Below are 23,354 nucleotides of genomic sequence, written 5' to 3' on the forward strand. Positions count from 1 at the left end.
AGTTATCCCTGGGGTATTCAGCCCCCTGAGCTGGAAGGCAGGGACAGATTGTAGAATGAACCCCCATAATCCAGGAGGAAGCAGTTAATGACCTGCTGTGCCACCTGGACACTCACAGGTCTATGGGGCCAGACAGGATCCACCTGAGAGTACTGAGGGAGCTGGTGGAGGAGCTCACCGAGCCACTCTCCATCATTTACCAGCAGTCCTGGTTAACAGGGGAGGTCCCAGATGACTGGAGGCTTGGCGATGTGACGCTCATCTACAAGAAGGTCCAGAAGGAGGGTCCAGGGAGCTACAGGCCTGTCAGCCTGACTTCGGTACCAGGGAAGGTTATGGAGTGGTTCATCTTGAGTGAGCTCACCAGGCAAGTGCAGGACAACCAGGGGATCAGATCCAGCAGGTCCTGCCTAACCAACCGTATCTCCTTCTATGTCAGGGTGACCCGCCTAGTGGATGAGGGAAAGGCTGTGGATGTTGTCTACCTGGACGCCCCCAGCATCCTTCTAGAGAAGCTCGTGGCTTAGGCAGGTGTACTCTTCACTGGGTAAAAATCTGGCTGCGTGGCCGAGCCCAGAGAGTGGTGGTGAATGGAGTTAAATCCAGTTGGCAGCCGGTCACGAGTGGGGTTCCCCAGGGCTCAGTGTTGGGGCCAGTTCTGTTTAATATCTTTATCAATGATCTGGATGACGGGATTGAGTGCACCCTCAGTAAGTTTGCAGATAACACCAGGTTGGGCAGGAGTGTCGATCTGCTCGAGGGCAGGAAGGCTCTACAGAGGGAACTGGACAGGCTGTATTGATGGTCTGGGGTCAGCTGTATGAGGTTTAACAAGGCCAAGTGCTGGGTCCTGCACTTGGGTCACAACAACCCCATGCAACACTACAGGCTTGGGGAAGAGTTGCTGGAAAGCTGCCCTGCAGAGAAGGCCCTGGGGGTGCTGGCTGACAGCGGGCTGAACATGAGCCAGCAGTGTGCCCAGGTGGCCAAGAAGGCCAACAGCATCCTGGCCTGTATCAGGAATAGTGTGGCCAGCAGGAGCAGGGCAGTGATTGTGCCCCCGTACTCAGCGCTGGTGAGGCTGCGTCCGAATACTGTGTTCAATTTTGGACCCCTCAGTACAAGAAGGACATCAAGTTGCTGGAGCGTGTCCAGAGAAGGGCAGCGAAGCTGCTGGTGAAGGGTCTGGAGCATGGGTCATATGAGGAGCGGCTGAGGGAGCTGGGGTGGTTTATCCTGGAGAAGAGGAGGCTGAGGGGAGACCTTATTGGTCTCTGCAACTACCTGAAAGGAGGTTGTAGTGAGGTGGGGGTTGGTCTCTTCTCCCAAGTTACTAGTGATAGGACAAGAGGGAATGGCCTCAAGTGGTGCCAGGGGAGGTTTAGATTGGGTATTAGGAAATATGTCTTTACTGAAAGAGTGGTCAGGCATTGGAATAGGCTGCCCAGAGAGGTGGTGGAGTCACCATCCCTGGAGGTGTTCAAAAAAAGGACGTGTAGACATGGCACTTCGGGACATGGTTTAGGAGACGTGGTGTGGGGTTGATGGTTGGACTTGTTGATCTTTAAGGTCTTTTCCAACCTTAATGATTCTATGATTCTATGAAAGAATATTCTTGCTGTCTACTTGCAAGATTAACAAACCATGTTTGCAGATCAAATAGGAGAGACTTGAAGTAATTTCTCATCTTTCGTGGCAGTTGCTCCCTATGCATTCAGTAGAGAGGTGGCCTTGCAGGGCTCTGCTGATGCATGTTATGGCAGCAGGTCCTGGGGAGGTGGAGAGAGGCTTTTACGTGGTGTTGTCTTCAAGGGCAAATGTGGGCCAAAGCCCACGTTTTTTATACCCCACCTGGTATTTAGTTGGAGCTTAGTGGAAGCTTGCACAGACTGTGAAGCACTTTTGCAACATAACACAATTTGTAAGGAGGCTGAAGTGGGATCTTCTGAGAAGTCCTTCCCAGGATTCTTTTCAAAGAGTGTCTTACCACAGCAATTTAATATTCAGATAGTAAAGGCACGGGTAATTGTGGCAGAGAAACATTTATGCTTGCCAACTACAGCTAGAAGAAATATTGTTTTCTGTGAAAGAAAGTTAGGATTGAATGAAACAATTGTATTATTTCTGTCATTCTGTTTTTAGATGTTTACGTGTTGTTTGGTCTCACTGTATCATGAACACCGGCAATGCATTGCTACTACTGACAAACCCAAATGGTGTCTGGCTGGAGTTAAACATGTAACCACAGAGAATGTAGGCTTAAGTGTACTAGTAGTTACAGAAGCATTCATTTAACATTTGTTATAAACTACTGTTGGTTTTTTATGAGTAATAGGGGAACAGTTTATAGTTGTACTACTGTATAGAGAATAAGAGCTGTGTGGCTTTGGATGGAATACTTGGAGCCTCAGGCAGTTTTGTAAATGTTTTCTATTACAAATAAGTTTAATAGTGTACATTAAAAAGGATGTGTATTTAAACCTTTATGGTCCATACCACGTTAGGTGGAATTACAGTAAATTGCTACATTTCATTTCTGTAATTATCTTATAAACTGCGTGTTGATGTTGTCCTGAAGTTTATGTTCAGCCTCTTTTAACACCAGGCCTATTTTGGACAGCTTGTATAAGCTCATTTGTTTGTCTCCTAGGGGTGTAAAATTACATATATATATTTAAAAAAAATAGAGAGATCTATTAAAAAAGCATAAGGGTTACACACCTTTGGATGACACTGTGTGGTATTAAGAGGGGAGGGATCATGATCACCTCACATATTGTGATTATGAGTATGCACAGAGCACTTGTCCTATCACTAAGAGTTCTAGAAATCTATGATTATGAAACATGGTCTTTTCCTTTTATTTTATTTTTTTCCATTCCTGTAGGAACTTGGAAGTAACAGCCCTCCGCAGAGGAACTGGAAGGGAATTGCTATTGCGCTGCTGGTGATTCTAGTTGTTTGTTCACTCATCACTATGTCTGTCATTCTTTTAACCCCAGGTAACCTACTTCTTTATTTTATCTTACTGAAGGTGTATGATTCATAATGCAGTCATTAAAATGACATATAAATGTTAAAGTATCTCTTGCCCTTAAGCATTTTTAACTTCTGGCTACTATAAATTCGGTGCCTGTAGGGACTCGAGTAACTGGAGGCCTTGTGGAACAGAAGCATTTGGCTTTGGCAGTAGGTCCTTAGGATTGTGTCATCATTGAGATGGCTACAAGCAATCCTTATTAGCCTCAGCAGATGTGTGCTGACTTTAAGATTTTGTCACTTGTGTCTTGGTGTAATTTCACATTCACAGATGAGCTAAGAGAAAGCTGGGTATCATGAAAAACTAATACTGAGAATGAAACTTTTCACTGAACCAGAAGGATGCATCTTTCATACATACATGCACAAGCTTCTTCCCTTTTCTTATGCTTGGAAACAAAGGGAGGGGAAATTACTTAACGGTTCAGTTACACAAAAAAAAGTGGGGAGGGTAAGTAGTAGACAAAAAAAGCAGTTGAACATTTAAAATAATTATGCTTATTTTTTTTTGTGTTCTAATTTGATCTGGATTATTTTTCTAAAGATTTCCTTTTTACTACTGGGGCAGCAGCCATTTACCTATGTCTAGGAAGCTAAGAGAAGGAAACACTTCACAAGTTTTAAAGCCAAAGTATCTTTCAATTCTTTTTGTCAGATTTAAATTTATAATGCAAAGTACCTGATTTGGATGGCATGCCTACATAATAAATATTGGTCTGCGAATGTTCTGCCGTGCAAATGCTCAGTTTGTGTAAACCAAAAGGTTAGTGAAGTGATTTTTAGTTAAATAGTGGTTGCAGACAATTTGGCCACTGGATGAAATCATCAGGGGAAGCTGGGTGGGTCTGCGCATGAGCAAGTACAGTAGTAGACTGATGCTGCTTGAAAGGAAGGGGGTGAGTCTGAATGGAAAAGGATCAAAAAGCTTTGCTTGTCAGAGGGAATGGGACAGCTGGAGAGAGTACGTAGGAATACTATGGGCTATTCTGCTTCCTCTGTTTTATAAATATCTGCTACGTATGCATAGTGCTGTTCAAGGAATGATAAAGAAGTGACTGTTTCCACTTGGAACATTTTGAGAAGAATAAAAGGAAAGTTGTGCTGCTGTAGTCTCAGTGTATAGGAGTTTCTTCAGGGAATAATGAAAAACAGACGTTGAGGGCAAATGGTGGTGTATCCTAGTACACTTTAAGACAGAAGAGTGTTTTTCTTTTCAAGGAGAGGTTACTTTTTTTTAAGGCTTGTAAAATCTCAAAAGTGTTATACTGGAATCCACAAAAATAAACATCAGTTGTGGCTCTTCTAGCTGTATACAATTATTAATGATATAAAAATATGATTGAAGTCTTTGAAGGCACTCATGGAAAAAAAGAATAAACAACCTAGGGAATGTTAATTTTATTTTTTTTTAATATGTTAAAGCTCAGTGAATTACAGCATCTCTGAGGCTGTTTCAGAACCCAGAGAGCTTGCTTGAAAACTTGATGTAAGCTGGGACCTACATTTCAGTTCAAGTCAGGCTAGTGAAAACTAGTTCTGTCAGTTCAGATGCTCTAAGATATCCCACAGAGACTGTAGAGCTTGATATAAATAAAAACCTTTTCTCCAAAATGATTTAGGTCTGTAAAACTGGGGTTTCTTGCAGGTTGGAAATGCTTGCCAAAGAAAGCTTTGGAGGTACATTGTGGGACAGCTACCTTCCCTATTTTGATCAGTGCTGTTCCCCCTTCACTTTCATGATCAATTAATATGTTTTTGAAATAAAATATTCTGATACTCTGCCGGTTTGCTGGCAGGTACTAAGCACTGTAGCTGAAGCTATCTGGCCTCGAATATATGTAAGATCATTTTGGGATGTCTGGTATTTAAAGGGAGGAAGAACTTGTAGACTTTCTCACAGGTCTGGCTCTTGTGAAGTTCTCAGTTCTAAGGTGCTACCAATCTGTTAGAAATACTTGGTTTTGCAAATTCTCATAAAATATAATAGATCTGAATTAAGATGTTCAGTGCAGTAACGAGAATTTTGTCCTGTGTTACCTTGGGTAGTTCAGAGTGTGTTGCTTTTAATTTCTAATACTATTTTGAACATCAGAGACTTCTTTCCCTATTTAGTTCTGCCTGTACCAATGGGTGCTTTTTAGATTTCATGTAAATTCCGCTAAATACTGTGTATCATGCTGCTTCTTTTTATGGAGATGATAATAATTTCACATGGTGGTTGCTAAGAAGCCTGATGATTGTTTTGTGGAGGCAAAAGTGTATTTACTGATATGCCAAATCCAACATAAATGATCTCTCTTGCCCACAGTTAGTTATACATTGCTTTGTTTGCAATATAAGAAAATCTTAGGTCTGTGTACACTTTAACAGTTCTCATTTGAGTTCACTCCAACTTTGAGTGGCAGCTTTCATGCTTCTTTTAATAAAGGGATCAGTGCTTCTATATGAGACAACAAGCTTTTAAAAGAAAGTCTTCTACGTAAGTTATATGCAAAAGGCTTCAAAGAGGCTTTAGCTTCTGCTGAAGATGCAAGTGGTATTAAAACTAAATGGAAGATCTTGATTTTTGTTTTTAAAAATTTTTAGTGGTTTTTACTAGATTAACTGTAACTTGAGTATACAACACTAAGCAGGAAGTGTATTGAAATAAGAGATGTAGTTTGACCTACTAATATCTTAGCTTCTGTTAAAATATGAAATATCTGTGTTGCATTGATGGTTGTGGTTTTTGTAAATTGTACCAGCAATATTAGTAAGACTCTGGTACCCTTTATATTGCTTTTCATCGATGCTAATACTCAGAAACTTTATAAATGTATTAGTGTTCTCAACAAAGAGATGGAAAAATGGAAGACCAGACCATTCAGTAACACGATTAGTGGTAGAGTCCGAATGGACTCCCAGTCCATTAACCTCTCGTTGAGGCTCAACAGCTCTCTGTGAACCTCTGTGGACTAAGGAGTGCATCAAAAAACCAAACCCATTGCACCCACCAAGTACAAATTGCTACATTGTGCTGTAGCTGGAAGTAAAAGGCTTGCAGGCGAGTATCCCTGCCATTTTTCTTCACTATTAGATAAATGCAGTGATAAAGAAAGCACATGAAGATATCAAAGAATGAGGTTACTCTTGTTGGAGTAAGGGACTGCAGTGTGGAAAACTTGGGAGTTTCAGAGTAGGAACCCGTTTATATTCTGGGGCAATTTAATTATGAATCTACTGATTTTTGTGTAATATTTGGAGATGATTACTGGAGAAGTATTTAAGAGAGAACAAAAGAAGAAAAATAGCCTGGGAATAATCTTATAAATATACTTCCCTTATATTGGGAATTAGCAGCCAGTGCAGAGACAGAAATAGTTGTTTATGAGAAGCCATCATTTGGTTTGTGTGTCAGTATAAACACAACACAGGTATCTTTCTTGTTCTGCTTTTATTCTGTTTCATGTTTTTGGAGTTTCATCACATACCTGCACATACTGAAATACTCATAGGTATGTTTTCTGGGATCGGTGCCTCACTCCTGCCTTTAAATCAGCATGTTTTTGTGCTTTGCGTCATGACAGTATGTTCCACATCGTAGGAATTATCTGAAGACCTATCTGATCGACCGCTGTTGATCTGCGTTTCAAAACTGAGAAGTGCTGAATTGGAAGTACTAGCAGCTGAAAGCTTTTGTATGAAAAATCACCTAAGGACAGCCTAAGAGTTGTGCGGACAGTGCCACGCTTGTATAGGTGTTTTGCCACAACACTGAAGGCTGTTTTTCATTTTGGGAATGACAGTAGTTCTACCTTCACGTTAACTTACAGTTTCTGAAGGTGTGGCAGACTCGAATGCTTTATGTGGGACTCCTTTACTGAGGTGTTGATGTTAGCATTTAAACCATGCATGCTGATAAATTGCTGTTGAGTAAGTGGCATGTAACTCTGATCAGACTCAAAGCAAACTCAAGAGTTTGCTTTGCTATCTCTTGATGTAAACAAACAAACAAAAAAAGATATCTTTGAAGAAAAATCCCTTTAGGGAACATTTAGCTCAGCCAAACTGACAGAAAATGTTTTTTTGAAATTGTTTTGAGTAAAATCAAGCTCTAGGAAGAGGATCAGTTTGGATTATGCCCAACAGATAAATATTCTGTTTAGAACAGGGTTGTGATCAGCCCCTCCATACCATCTCTCATACTACTCTTAAGACTATAAACCAAACTAAGAATTATTTTTGCTGAAGTGGAGATTTGTTACCAGAATCAGGTTTCCATTCAATGCTGTATAGGCTCCCTGTATCTAGTGTAAATTGGCAAACAAGTTTTGATATCTGTCTACTTTCTGGCAAGCTGTTTTTTTCCTTTTGCAAACGTAATACGAGCTATACTACTTCCCAGTTATTGGACTGCCTGTTAGCTTCCATACAGTTTACTAGTGGCATTTTTCCACTTTCCAGATGGCATTTGACATCAAGCCTTTACCCTAATTTCTAGTGTTAAAACTTCTTTTTCCACAGAAAAGTCAGTAAGGAGTTTGAGTTAATAATATACTATAATACATTGTTATTAGTTTCATTTGCTAAGTTAGAAGGCAAATTTTATGGGGTGTTTAGACTACTTTTAACCTGCAAAAATAATATCCTGTAAACTCATGAAAAGTAATGAGGCTATGAATTTCTACTTTTGCAGTCTTCTAGTTTAGTAAGCACAAACAGGTTTGTTATTCTGAATAAGCACACAGCAGTTGTTGAACTGTTGTTAGTTTGATGTATAGTTAAAAAGTAGCCATTTAGTTTTTAACAGTTGATTTTGTTTGTATCTTCTGTAATCTGTTTTCGTTTTCTATAAACAATACATTTAATTTCAGACGGAAATACAGAAATCCATGGGAAATAGCGTGAGGACATTGGAAATATAATTCCTTCAAGGAATAAGTCAATAAAATTTCAAATGGAAATGAAAAAGAGATAGTAGGCTATTTGGTAATGTGGTAATAAACATAAAGTGGAAAAAGGCATTCTTTAAAGTAAAACAAGTACTTTGTGAAGTACATACTAATTTGTGTTTGTGCTTAAGAAAGATTAACCCAGTATAGTGTTTATGAGTTCACATGATATGTAATTCATCTTACTATATATAAACTAAGCAGTTTGGGAACTTAAATTATGATTTTAGGGTCTTTTGATGTCAAATCAACATTTTTCTTAAAAATTATACAATATGAGATATTGACAGAGTGGAAAGCCAGTGTCAAGGATTACAAATGAGGCTCTATTTTGGCAATGACTTAGTATTAGAAAATTACTTTTCAAACATCTAGCAAAGTTGCTTGAAGATGCTAGATTTTTCAGCTTAGCAATGCTAACAGCTATTTAAAAAGTTACTTTAAAATACAGTTTATATAGCGATTACTTGGTGGGCACGTGAATTAGGTAGCAGACAGAGAGCAGAGCTGATGTATCTTCTCTGATAGCTTTTCTGTACACAGTTGATGTATTATTTTACTTATTTTTACAAAAGTAGGTAAGTAAAATAAAATCTGTGAAAACTAAACTGTCTTGGCTAAGAATTTTTTACGACATAACAGGTTGCGTGAGCTTGATTGATAGTTGGCAAACTGGCAGGATATAAGGGGTCACAATAAATAGAAACAGACTCAAGAAAGGTTAGAAGGTGAATCCTTTCGGGACCACAAACAGCATCAGGATGGGGGTATCTTGAATCAGACTAGGTGATGGAAAACAGCTTGTTTAGGGTAGGTAGTTAGCAACGTTATGGGGAAAGGGGAAAATGGGCATATGAAGAGCCCAGTATTTGATGATGCTGTTAGTGTTTTGAAGACGGTGAATGTAGTTGTGGAGATGAGTAGAGCATATATAACAACGTGCTTACTTTGTAGATAAAAACTCAGTGTGTGGCAGGAAAAAGAGCTAACAAGGTCCCATGATGTGTAAACAGAGGGATTAGGTATAAATCAGGAGAGATAATGTTACTGTGCTCTAAAGCTCTAGTAAGACCGCAAGTGGAATATCGTGTCCCATGCTGGACTTCGAGGCTAAAAGAAAAAAAACCCAAACAGGGTATTTTGATCCCTGGTAGGTAGGAAGAGGGCAAAAAGCTTATTTAAGGATTAGAACATTTGTCTTACGAGAGAGGATTTGAACAACTCTGCATGCGTAGCCTTACAAGACATCAAGTGCAAGAAGAGTTGATTATGGTGAGTAAGTGCTTACCAGGGCCCTGCTGAGACCTGGGAGGGAGGCACGTGCAAAATGCAGCAGCGCCGCAGAGTGAGCAGCTGTGATGGCCTTGTGTCTATCGTAAATTTATGGTGCACGTTAAAAAGGAGTTTCTCTTCAATACTGCAAGGATGCACCTTGTTAATACAAATTGGAGCAGCTGCAGCAGGCAGTGCTGACATTTAATGCCAAAAAAGTCATATTGTTGTTGATTCCAGTAAGCTTTCAGCTGGGCCTCTAATTGAGAAATTTGGGTGAATAAAGACCAATTAAAAAAACCTATGATTGACTTTATTCACTGGGAAGGGGTCATATTTTAATCTGAAATGCATTACAGGATATGACCTTTAGAAAGCACATTTCTTTGTTAAAAGTGTGCTGGTAACATATTGGGTTGACATCAAGATAACAAGATTGCTCCTTGACCGCTGTGATCCTGGATATTCTTTTTCTATGGGTATGTCATCAGCGGCACTGTTTAATATCAGCAATCTGTAAGGACAGAATCTGACTAACAAAAAGATCCTCTTGTAGAGAAGGTGGATGCCTGACACACTGGGAGGAAAAGCTTATAGAGCAGGGGAATACTGCAGCAGTCTATGGCAAACCTGGCCAATAATGATAAAATGATTGAAAGACCTGACTGGGCATCTGTCTGGTTGATTGTGTAGAAAGTGCAGAGGTGCATATTTTTGCTAGTGCAAAGGCAATGTGTAACATGGCTTTTGGCAGCTGCTGTTCTCCTAAATAGCCTAAAGCAGTTAGGTGAAGTGCATAGCTGCTGTCGGTGAATATTCATTGGAAACTGTGTTTTGACAGCAAAACTTTTGCTTTAATAGTGCCTCTGATTTCACATGTTAGTGTGACAGTTCACTATTGAATCTCTGCTACTTACTTATTTAACCTGCAGCACAAGATATTAAAGTAGAATTTAGCAGAGCATGGAGACAATTTCAGGAGCTGGCAACTTATTTTTTTGTTTGGAAAATCACTGTTGGCTAATGTTCAGAAGCACAATATTCCTGGGTTCTGTCATGTTTGGGAAAAACACAAGGCTGTTAGCCAAATGGTATGTTGTGCTTATCACTAGGGAGCAAGCACATACTATAAAATGTACATATATAATTTTGGTTTGTTTTTTTTTTTTACATTTTAATGTGTAGGATAGGAAAAATTGGATCCGTATTTGCTTACAGGAGTAGTTAACTTAGTTTCTGACTGTAGAAGGTGATCAATATGGCCTATATCCTTTGGCTGTCAGGAAATTTTGTTTTGGTTTGTAATCAGACTTTCCTTGTGGTATAGGGCTGTGGGAAGAAGGAGCTTTGCCACTACAGTCCCAGTATAATAGATAGCCAAGTACTACATCCTTCAGTTGTCCTGTCCATAAGGTACCAATGCTTTGTTTTCTAGAGCTTTACTGAAGAAAATTGGAACATTTTCTTGTAGTGAAAAAAAAACCAACTAAGAGCAAGGTATTGTTATTGATTTCAACAGGACCTTTGAACTATGTATTCTGGTTGTGTAATCTCATTGTTTTGCAAAGTACACTGAACAAATTGTTTTTAATAACTATCTAATATGATCCTTTTATGTTTATTTTAGATGAACTCGCAAATTCATCAGAAACCAGATTATCCTTGGAAGATCTCTTCAGAAAAGAGTTCATAGTTCATAATCCAGAAGCCAAATGGATTAATGGTAAGTGTATAATCTCTCACGTAATCTGAAACTGGGTAATAGTTTTAATTATGCTATCCAGGCACTGGATATCCCTATCCAAGCACTGAGAAAGAATCAGTTAAAATATCAAACTCTCTTGAAATTGGCCACTGTCCCAGTTTTCCTTGTAGTTCTGAATCATGTCTGTTTCATTAATTTTTGAAGTGGCTTTCTAATTTTAAAGCTCTGTCTAGTAGAAACCCACTAAAATTTTCTGTTCGTGCTGCTGACTCAGTTGCAGGCAGCGATGTAGAATTGTTTTTAAGAACTGGATCTTGTGTATGGATTCATAAAAAGATCAATTCAGAAAGATAAATTATTCTAGTAATACCTGAACTTTGGGATTTGAGAACTGGTTCTGACTCTTCACATCTGGAATGGATTCTTAAAAATGTCAATATGTACAGCTCTTAGTCATTTTCTCATATCTAGAGATTGTATTTAATGTTCTACTTACCTAAATGAGTTATCAGTGGTATGCAGATTCCCAAAGAATTATGCAATTTTAATGTAAAAAAAGTAAACAAATTCAAGCTAATTTTTTCAGCTCATTAAAATCCTTTTCTCTTGATCACATGGTTTGTTCACATTCTTTCTGTTTACAAGAAATGTACAAATAACAACACAGCAACCATCTATTTTGTTTTGTGTTGGATCTTTGTATTACTCCAGGTGTTAGAATCAAAGGAATAACAATTGGCTTTGTGCAAAATAGAGTATTGTTAAGGAGTGCTCTATGGCAGGTAGGAGTTTGAAAGTCGGGACTGTGAATGTAAATTCAGAATAACTTTGCACAGGAAATAATGATTGTATTATAGTAATCAATGTTGGTGTTCAGTAATAACTAGATTGGTTTTCATTGGTGGGAAGCTATATGATTGAATTGAATTGTTGCTTTATGATATATTCTAAAGAATGAAATGGGCTTAACCAAAGGTAAGTACATTTCAAAAATAAAAAGGATAAAAAGGCAGAAAAGTAAGGTCAGTCTTTTTTTCCAGGACCTCCAGGACCAGCTCTGGTGTTGTTTGTTATCCAGTAGTCTAAGGGTGAGAGAGGGGAGGCTCCAGTTCATTTCCTGCCACTCGTTTTCCTCCAGCGCCTCCAGTGACTATACAGTTGCTGAGATGCCCTTAGTTTCTTCTTGGGACTGGTTTCTGTCTGTAGTCAGTGCCAAAAACTCTGGTACCGGGTAAAGCCCAGAACAGTGCTGTTGCCAAGAGGAAGAGATTCCTGTGTTCGGCAGAAAACTTTTTTTCCAGTTAAAACTGGCCAGTTAAATCCTAAAACAGTTTTTGATGACTTTGTTATCTGTTAAAGTCACAAAGCAACTGCCTCTGACCCCACTCTACTTGAAAAATACTGCTTCTAATTGTTAGATAAAGGTATTACAGACAGAGTATTGTCAATTAAAGTGGTCACTAAAAGCAGGCAAGTACATAATGGAAGAAGATCCTTATGCTAGTTGCATACACTACCCTTGCTACTCAAAAACTCCATGAGGTTACTCGTCTAAGAGTGCTAGTAGTGATTCATAATGTCTGCATAATATTCTATGCATGAAAATACTATTAATTTCAAAATCCAGGGCAATAAAACTAAAGGATTATAGATTGAGTTATATTAAATAGTGTTGATACTGTAAACCATGTAGTTTATTGTAATTTTAACTCTGTTCTACAGCCTGTGATAAGATAAAAGCTGAGTTTTCTGGATGTGGTAAAAAGAAACATAGAATTTGGTGCTAAACACTTGCTTGGGTACAGGTTTCTTTTCTGGTATTCAAAATTCATCTTAAGAAACATACAATGGAAGATAATTTTACTAGTATCATGTGAAAAACGGAGGTCGTTAGCAATCTAGTCTAAAAGCAATTAGATTGTACAGTTATGCACTTTCCATCTATTGAAAATATTAGAAATACTATTTAATAAAGAAGGTCCCTGTGTTTTATTAACAGCACACTTGTAGTAATATCCAGTCTTTCTGCAGTGATATTTTTCTCAGCCAATACGAGAACTCCTAAGCTTGAAGTTAGGTGTTTTCCTGTGTTTATTAACCAAAGAAGCAATGAAGTCCAGTGGTACAAAAAAAGGGAAAGAATGGACATTTTTCTTACTAGAGTATGTGTGTGTATGGGAGTTGAGGAAAAGTTGGGAAATTAAGGGTTTTACTACTTGTTTAGCATTTCTGAAAAACAGAAAAATTATGTATAGGTTTTTATAGGTTTGTTTTTTGGGGTTTTTTTTTTGTGTTTTTTTTTTTTTTTTTTTCATTTTCTTTGAAAATTTCCAGTATGGTCAATGAAATCGGTATCTTCGATAGTAAACAAAATGAAGTGGAATCTTGCAAAGCACCGTTTCTGCTTCCTGCTCTATTTTTATTTTTAAGGCTTAGGATAAGATTGTATTTTCTTTCTCGGCATGGTAACATTGCAGTGGTGGCATTATATACACGGAGAATGAAATATATAACTTAATATTTAGCATTCATTACTGCGGAGCTGGAGGGAAGCGTTTGGCACTTTCTTTGTATATTGGCAGGGTAAATGCACCTGGACTCTGCACAGGAAGATTTTAGTGGAAAATAATAGCTATTAACTACTACTTTTTACTACACTTGGGATAGAATAATTTGTATCCGAGAGTTTCATCATCTTGACCTCCTGGGAAGGGATGGGAATAGAGATTGAAGCAGTGATTCCTGCTGTAAGCAATTTCTGCAGGGTCTAGAGCATATTTTGTAGAAAAATGTCTAATGTAAGGATTTCAAGTGCTAGATGAATCACTGTTCTTAGGTAAGGTCTAGTATTTAACTGTTGCCATTTAATGGAAGTTTCCATACTGAAGTGCGAATTTCTCTAGTGTTATCTTCAAAACACAATGTTATTTCTTCCTTGTTTGCAAGTTTCTACACTAGAAAAATCATCCCCACGTAGTTATTTCTGGTCTACTCTTTAATAAGAAAAGCTCTTACAGAAGTTTTTACAGTCCATTTCCTTTTTTGCTTTAAACTGAGTCTGCAATTTTATGTGCTTGCCACCAAAGTTAATAATTATGCAAATGTTTCAAGGTGCAGAGGAAATGTTGTTCTTTTTCTGAGATAATCAGCTGTTGCCAAAGCAAATAAAAGATAAATTTTGAGCTAGTTTTAAAAGTGACAAAATATATTCACATTTAATGTAATTCGAGGATGTGCCTATGCAGGTATCTTTCAGATTCCTTCTTCCTTCTTTTTTTGTTTTACCTCAAAGGCAAAATTTTTTAAACCTGGCTTGGATTTTTGTCTCTTTTTGTAAAAATCTACAAAGGAAAGAGAAAGAAAATATGGATGATGGATAATATTTGTCTTGAAAATAATAACTTAGTTGTTGACTAAGTTTTTTAAACTACAAATCTGATCACTTCAACTGTATTGGAAAGGACATTGTGGAGAGCATACACAACCATCAGTCAGTACAATCTGTGTTATCTGAAAGAGCGTTTGATTTCAGAAGGCATTCCAGTTTCTTGGCATAGTTTCAAAGATGTTAAATGAGAGTACATCTTCCCTTAGCATTTTTGATCTTCAGGTTTTCTAATCGGAAGTGAGAATTTAAAATGCTGCCAGTGAATAATAAGAATACCTAAATCTGACAGCATATTGCTACTGATAAGGGCTTCGCATTAGATCGCAAAACAGCTTGGTTTACCTAAGTCTAACTACAAAACTGTAATGTAGTTTAAAATATTCAGAGTAAATAAATTTAAGAAAGCACTGCACTTAAAATTCCCTTATGCCTTCCCTTGCTAAAACACTTGTCAAGAGAATTAGTGTATCTCATATTGCTTCTGTCTTGGATTCGAACTGTTTTGCAATGGGGACCAGTCTGTGCTTCAGGTCAGGCATAGCATCACATCTCATGGCCACAGTTTGCTTTAGGAACTTGTCTCCTGGGTGCTAGTACAGTGCATATAATGGAAGGTCACGATATGTGATGTATTAGGGCTTAGTTCTAAAGTAGCTGTTTCAGCAACAACAACTACTGTATCATCGCTCTATTAGTTGTTCATAAACCAATGTATGAATCATTGCTTCTCTGCCAATATCAACAGTCTGCAGCTGGATCTTTGAATCATACTGAAGTGTTTTTTCAGTATATTTTCTTCATTTCTGCTAAGTTACTTAGAAATATGTATGCTGGCCTGTGAGACATACTGAGGGTGCCAGAGGTTTTGAGTCTAATCCCTAGATTTTTGGTGGTGTGCTTGCAACTCTTATTATCAGGGGCTTTGGCTGTTAATGACAGTAAAATTCCAAATCTTTGCCTGTATTACTTTTGTGAATATGGAGTTGCTTGCATTTTTGCTCTTTAGATAATCTTTGCCAACCTTTCCTGTGTGTGATAGAGTGCATTGACTCCTTGCGTGTATTTTAATGTGTTTCTTTGGAGGTGATAATAAACCACAGTATCCCAAGTCAGAAATATTTTCACTTTGCCTTGAGAACAGTATCAAGGCAATAGATGTCTGGTTTTGTTTTAACTCAAGATCTTGTATTTACTTGATTTATTTTTGGTTTTATATTGTTTCTGGATTTCCTGTATTAGCTTCAGCAGACACATGCTTTCATTTTCTGAGAAATATTTACTAGTTCTGCTGTGGGCATCTTTATTTTGTTTCACACATCAATTTAATCAGCATGGAGAAAAAAGTATGAGTGATGCCTACCCTTTTGAAACATGTGTGAAATCAAGGGACTGGTTTAAGGAGGAAATTCCTCTTCTCCCTTTACATTTTATCGTGCAAACATTTATGGTGCTTTCTTTAAAAAAAGAAAAAGGGGGGAAATATTAAACCACTTTTGCTTTACAGTTGAACGGTCACTTCACTGCAATATTTTGTAGGCTGTCTATTAAAGTTAGACTGGAAAGATGTTACGTGGCTGAAGAAGTATTATTGCTTCTCATAACATGTTTGGTTTCCTTAAAGAGCAAATGAGGCAGTGGCTTCCCTTAGATTTGTTTGTGGCTCTGCCTACCACCTTTCTTGTGCTGTACACTGCCTTTATCACTTGGGGAGTGACATGAGTAGACTGTGGCCTATGCTTGAGCTGGTGCTTTCCTTGAGTCTCTGTTGGCTCTTGCCTATCCTGAAAAATTAAATGAAAAGTGAGTCTAGGAAACCTGGCATGAAGATGGTTGAAATTGCTTTAAAAATTGTGGATGATAAAAATGGAAGTGATTTGAGAAGCACAGCATACAGATTCCACAGTACCACCTGTGCTGACTTTGTGCAGGAAACTGTGGTTTAAAACTTTTGGCACTTATTAAAGGAAACTTTTCCTGTGCACGTGAGGCAAATATGAACTTTATTTATCAGAGATGAGCATGTTGTGATGTTTGCCAGTGGATATGGGTCAAGTGGAAGAAAGTAGTCCATCACTGAGCAATAAAAGAAGACTGATTCTGCTCCAGAAAGTTGTTGCTGAGTTGGAATCAATAAACAGACAAATATCTCTATTAGAATTACATATCTATATATGTTGGCATTGCACTTGTAATTTATGATGGGTATTATTAAGAGTGAAGTCCTATGTGGGTTTTTTTTCAATCCCCTAAATGAGATGAAAGTCTGAAGTGGCTGGGCTGGAACGCAGCCATTGTGCAGAAGTGCATTTTCGGTGTAGCAGGAGCTGTTTTTGGTATTCAGGCATTTAGGCTGTGTTATGATGCATTAATGATCTGTCAGGGACTTGGGCAGAAGTGCAGAGAGTTACGTGCAGTGGTGCTCTTGCCAGCTCTGCATATAGCTTTCATTATTTATCTGAATCTATCTGTGCAGACCCTAAAGCTGGAAGCCAGGCCAGGGAGTTGTTTTGTTGCTTGTGGTTCAGTGTGAAGGGTTTATTTCTGAAAGGCAGCAGAGGGTGGTTGGACTTTGATTTCCTGTGCAAGGAAAAGCAGCACATAAAATAAATAAATAAATACATAAACTTAGATAGGGCTCCAATCCCTGGAGGCTTTTAGCCAAAACTCTTCTTTCCTGAAACTCTAGCAGTGGTGTGAATTACACACCCAGTTTTTGCCAAGTCTGAAGACAAAATTTTGGAAAAAACCCAGAAAATCTGAAAAGATACATAGACTGTCTCCAGGCTGGCTGAAGTTTCTCTCAGAAACTGCTAAAAAGAGGAAATAAAAGTTTTGATCGATACCATTCCACTGATTTATTAAAAGAACTTGCTAAACAAAACAGTTTAAACAATGTTGTTGTGAAATGGATTGAATGACTCAATTCTCTCATTAGGGAACTGAATGGAGGAGTTTGGGGCTGTATTTGTGCTGATGCTGAAGACTACCCTACAAGCCACCTGTAGATGGGTAATTGGTCATTCAGGCTAAGGCAGTGAGGTAACCACCCCTGGTAGCAGGCACAATGTGCCTTGCTGCGTCCCTTGATGCAGGAATTGTGGCTTCTCAAACAATGGCCAGTCTTGGTGGTGACATTTGGGTGCTGTAGTTCTTTGGTTTGGTTTTCTCTGAGTTTCTTGTGTTACAAAATGAATCTATTCCTAAATACTGCATGTGAGGAATGCACGTAAAACAGAAGATAAATAATGTGAGGTGCATAAAGCTACAAAAGTGTTAATGTGAACAGGAAATAGAAACCGAAACATTATTTTATGCAGCATTGTAGGTAGGATTGCAAATAAGAAAGCATGAAATAATTTGTGTTGCAGCTGTGCATGAATGTTACACACCCTTAAAAATGATGGGGAAAATCCTATATTTTTTTGCATGGAAGTGGAGATTTCATCTCATTTCTGTAGGGATTTATCAGAAAACAGATAGTCTTTTTCATCATTAATCATTATCACAAAGCAAATACTAATTTTCTTCCATGAAACAGAGATGCTTTTCTGCTTCAGGTTCAGAGACTTGTCCTTGTGAGTGGATCTTGCCTGTTTAGATGTAGTGGCTCTGGAGCTGTGGGACACTCACCAGGGTGGCAGCAGAGCTCTCCCCCGTGGGCAGAAGGCCAGATGATTTCTGTTCCTTTCATCTCCTGATTCTCCACCCTGAGGATGAGCAGCTGTATGGCCCATGGCTCTGAAAAGTGTTTCATCCTCCTCGTTAAAATTCTTTATTTCACTAGTTTTAATACAATAGAGTTTTTCCTCTAGACTGTCTGCAGTCTAGTCTTTAAGTAACGTTACTTTGTGGCTATTTTAACTGCTCTTCCCTGCCCAGCCGCACTATTAGGGTCTGCTGCATGCACTGTATTTCTTTCTGCTCTCATATTATTGATGTCCCTGAGGTGCCACATGACTTGCTTGCTTAGAAGTAGATATTGGGTAATTTCTGCTCAGATCAGCTATATTAAGCCCCATTGCTACATCAATACTTGTGCCACTGTTAATGACCGTTAACAAGCATTAAATAGTGCTATGTATTCAGGGTCATTAACTTGTGTCACCATTGTATTTTGTAAATGACTTCTTCGCACACCTCTTTAGAAATCTCCCTTCCTTCACCAATAGTCTTTGTATGCTGATACAACATTGTATTAGACGTGACCTCTGCACTGTCTTGTAGATCCCTTCTTAACTTGAGCATTACCGTTATTGATTGCAAAAGTTTTTTCCTAGGCATTTGCTTTCTGACTGTTTGTTTTTGTTTTGGTTGGGTTTTTTTGGTTGGGGTTGTTTTTTTTTCCCCACTACTTCTTCCACAGAGTACCTGAAATTTATTTCCTGAAGAGTCTTTATTTCATGTAACAACTTACTTCTAGTTGTACTCATTGAGAAGCAGACTGATTCCATGCTTGTTGAAATCTATGGAGGTTGGACAAAATCCACAGATTGGGATTTAATTTAGGAAGAATGAAATCAAATATTACAACTAGTGGAAGATCAAACTACCTTTTGCCACCTTTAGCCAAAAATACAGCTAATCATTGCAATCCTTCTTAAAATGTATGGCTGTATTGATTTTTGACTTATTCCACAACCCAAAGCATTAAGAATTTAACAAAGAGATCAATATACTTACTTAGAAAATATTTACACAGGCAGTGTATCTGTTGTGTAAGGTATTGTATTTTGAAGGAGGTTAGCAGGGTGGTTTACATTTTCCAGGCAATATTTATGATAGCAACCTAATGTTGAAGGGTTAAGTACAGTAATTCTGTATATGAACCCCTAGGAAAGTGGACCAGACACTTCATAAATCATAGTTCTCCCTGTTTGTTGGAGCGAAAGTCTCCTGAGTGTAGTGCATGTATTACTGGTTACTATTCCAGTTACCATAGCAATATCCATGAAAGAGGGAGACCTTTTCTCAGTAATACGTTTTTGACTAAGAAAGCAGTCCTTAATATGAACAAGTATAAACTGGATGTGCTACATCATTACTCTTAGGAAGCTATACCCTAGGTCAAATATTTTTACTACATGAGCAAACCTGAACAGTTGGTTGAGAATTTTGGAATGATAACAGGTTGTGGGTGCTACAGAACACATTTGTGAGTTCCCACACGCACTTTTTCCATGCCACACTTTTTTCTGTTACACGTAAAGACTTCAGAGATGTATGTGTTCATGAGTCAGCAGGTTTATATATATGTGAAGTGTATTCTTTTCATCCTGTGCCTCCTTGTTCTGTGTTCCTCATGTACCATCACTGCTCCTGTTGCCCAGATGAAGTTGTAGTCCTTTCCCCATGGATTTGGTTTGTAGGAGCCGGTTAACTTTTCCTTTGGAAGCTGCTGTGTATACATGCAGCTGGTTTTAAGGTCCTTCTCACAGGCTCATTTAAGTCAGCTCTAATTTGCTCATCAGCAATTCAGTTCTCTTCAAAGGAGTGCTGCGCGGGCGGGAGTTATACCTTCAGTCGTAGCTGGACACAGCGGTGCTGTTGGCCGATTCTGCCTTGCTCCCATTTACCTAAAACAAATCCTTTTAATTTTCTTCAGTTTTCTTACTTATTTGTCTAAACAGACAGTTTAGACTCTGTTGCGTTTTGTGACAGATTAGTAAGCTGTACAATGTTTAAAGTAGTTATCTTTAAAACCCAAAGTTCTACTTTCCTAATCCTTAGGTTTTGTTGTCTGTTTTTTCCTTGAATTAAGAGGCAATAAAAACAGTACCTTGTGTACCATTCTGTATTGCTCAAATGCTTACGTAATGGATCCATAAAAATTGAATTTTTTAAAGCATATATATATTTCTATGGACATATATATAAGTTTGTTACGCCTTTAGTCCTGTTTTTTTCGTTTTGTTCTTGTCAGTTGGTTCCATTGTGTATTCCCTGATTTTTCTTTTCCTGTTCAAGCAGCAGATTTCAGAGACACTGACTCATATTTGCCATTCATTCATCCATTTCCCTGGTCTATTGCCTTCTGTGCCTTGCATTCTTTTAACTGTATGAACTGATCTTCTACCTCCAGCGTGGCAAGGCAGTTCAGACACACAGAAATGGGTACCAGGCCAAGGTTATTCTTCATATGAAAATGTGATTGCTACTTGAATAATTTTGTTTGTTATCTTTCAGTGTGGTACAAAAGGACTCTTGGTTTGAGTACGTTTGGGAAAGTGAGTATATCTGTATCTATATATTTAGGTCATATATTTAGGATTCTTTCAAGTGTCTGTTCAGTGCATCAGCTCTGTTAAATTCTCCCAAGAAGCGTTTGTGTTGAGCAGGAGGAGAGGGCACAAGTGTTACACAGTTTTGATCCAAACTGCATACTGTTGCAGTTTGGACCTGTTCCTTTTAGGTGCATCAGGATTAGAGGGGAAAGGCACTGGAGGGAAAAATCTACAGAGTAAAAGCATAGAACAGGTAACAACAAAAACAATGAGAAAAAAGGAAAGCAGCTGGGCAAAGAGGAAGCAGAGGCAGCAACAGGAGAGAGAACAAAAGAGACAGTCCAATGGAGAGCACAAAGGCCTGTATTAATACTTCATCAGTGCCACAGGACACATGTTTCCCATTAAGGACACCTCTTTATTCTGTAAATCCAGGCAGCTTCTGGGACAACATGTGTAGGTGGTGAGGATTTCCACTTAATCATAGTGTTTGTGATCTTTGAGAGACAAGAGCTGGCCCTAGTGATGAGCAGGAGACATGAGGCTGGTGCTAAAGGCACTCACATGATGTATCACTCATGTGGTCAGCCTTGGAACTGGACCAAAGCCATACTCTTGGCCTAACCCTGCTGACACTGTGCCCGAGGAGCGTCCGGTGGGGTGACCTGCCTGCCATTCTGTCTGGCCAAAAGTTGCACTTTACAATTTTACTTAGGTCTTTATCTGGGGATGTCAAGCACAGTGAGAAGAAAAGTGCGATAAACTTCTAAGTTACTACATTTTTGACAGTCTGATTTAATTATATTTTTAATTTACTGTTGCAGAAATCAGATGTGCCCCCCATACTGCCTGTACAAGACTAGAGTTGAGATGAATCAGAGGCAACTTGATAATTTGCTTGTTTATCCGACCTCACAAAGTTTCTAGGCAATATGTGTGAGATATTTGCCAACTAGTAATCATCACAGTAACCATGTATTGCTTTGCCAAATCCATAAACATAGATTGATTTTGAACCATTAATAGGGCTGTACAAACCCATAGTCTCTCTATTGAGATAATTAAATTCTGGGCACTTTGTTAAAATAAAATTACTAAAACATGGGAACAGGAGAAACAAATCAAGTTTTTGACAATATTTAGATATTGGCCTCCCATGCTGAGAGTGATTCAACTTTAACCAAGTTTTTGCTGAGGTTTTCCGTTATTTTTCTCCTCAGGGAAAAAGCAAATCTTTATTTTTGAGGGGTTTTTTCATCTGTAGTTGAGAACTAACTTGATGAATGAAGTCCATCTTAGTTCACAAGTGCTTCAAAGGGAAATGTAGCGTGTTTTCTGTACTTGCAGCCTACTTCAGGCATATGGCTGACAAAATTTCTTCTGCATGTGGAATATGGATTTTAAAGGTCAGCTAAAGCTACTTGGAAGTAGATATGTGAATTGCAATTTGAAAGTAAAAATTGAAAGTATTTGAAACTTTAAAAATGTGGCCATGAAAACCCAGGATTTTAGAGTCCTCATTTTAAGTAGGAGCAAGAAAAACATCTAGCAGATAAAAGAATTAATTTATTGCAGGAGAGGCACTACATGAGAATTAGTTGTGATAGCTTCAAAAGTAAGAGTTAGTGAGCCCATCCTAGAGCAGTCATCTCTAGGATAAGAGGGCTGCTTTTTTTTTTTTTCTTCTTAGACCTGGAGTTTCATCCTGTGTCTTGTCTGCCAAAGTGGGTCTGTTAATTCTGTAACGATGACTCAGATATTTGTGTTTCCTACCAGGATCTCAACTGAGGCAGCTCATCTGTAAAGGTCACTAGACAGCTTTTCAGGTACTACTGGCACGAGTTAGATTCAGTGACAGTTATGGTTGGCTGAAGATATTTTTGTCAGAAAAGTTTTCTGACAATTTCTTTTTTTAGTCTTCACTTGCAAGCTTTGTGTGAAGGAGCGTTTCTGTAGAAGCTTTGTGAAAAAGGTTTAAATAGTTCACTTTAGCTTTCTCACAGTTTGTATAATGTGAGGTTTGTTTGTTTGTTTAAATGTTGAAATCTTTCATAATATGTAGGGGAATAGACAGGGATCGGCGACCGGAAGATCATGGGCTGTGCGGAAAGATAGACTCCTCCCCATAGGAGTGGCAGGAACAGGAAGCGCAAGAGCTATATAAGTGTGTGACGCAGCTAAATAAACGGACATTTTGTATCCATCGTATTGATGTCTGTGCATCACTGTCCCCAGGGTGGGTAGAGCCCTGTGTCCCGGAGATATGCGGCCCCAAGATAAGTTCTCCCGTAGAAGCGTACAGCTACAATAATATATCATAGTATAATCGTTTCTTTGACATTTCTCATTTTACTGTATTTTATATTACTTGTGTACACTATTCATACATAAGTGCTGTATTTTGGTATTACCAGAGTGAACAGTTCAAAATTTAAAAACAAGTATTTCAATATATTCTATTTGACATTCTGAGGAACCTTTTCTTAAAAAAAAACAAACAAACATAAGATTTCCAGTTTATTCTTTGGAATAAAAATGCTTGCACTCTCCAATATTTTGTTTTCTAGTCATCTCTATAGGAAATTTAGAGAAGGAGGCTCTAAGCCATATTATCAATTACAGCTCCAAACCACATTATAAATTAATCAAACTATGATGTCAGGTTCCATTCATGGAAATCAATTGCAGAATTAATATTATAACCTGCAGCATTTCCATTGATTTCTGATGGATTCCAGATATGGAAATGGGCTCCTGTTACGAGATGTTTCAAAGGTGGATGCTAGTTCTTTGTTTTC

At 38.3% G+C, this 23,354-nt stretch overlaps 1 protein-coding gene across 2 annotated transcripts in view; it reads left to right on the plus strand.

Annotated features, from left to right (window-relative positions):
- DPP10 (dipeptidyl peptidase like 10) overlaps positions 1 to 23,354 on the plus strand; it is a 298,202-nt gene that overhangs the window by 56,050 nt on the left and 218,798 nt on the right. For both annotated transcript variants that reach the window (XM_075092913.1, XM_075092914.1), the window contains exons 2-3: positions 2,888 to 3,002; positions 10,870 to 10,965. In XM_075092913.1, the coding sequence (XP_074949014.1) occupies positions 2,888 to 3,002; positions 10,870 to 10,965 (211 nt within the window). The remainder of the gene's footprint in view (positions 1 to 2,887; positions 3,003 to 10,869; positions 10,966 to 23,354) is intronic.

This window comes from Phalacrocorax aristotelis, chromosome 5 (assembly GCF_949628215.1).
Source record: "Phalacrocorax aristotelis chromosome 5, bGulAri2.1, whole genome shotgun sequence".
Taxonomy (NCBI): Eukaryota; Metazoa; Chordata; class Aves; order Suliformes; family Phalacrocoracidae; genus Phalacrocorax; species Phalacrocorax aristotelis.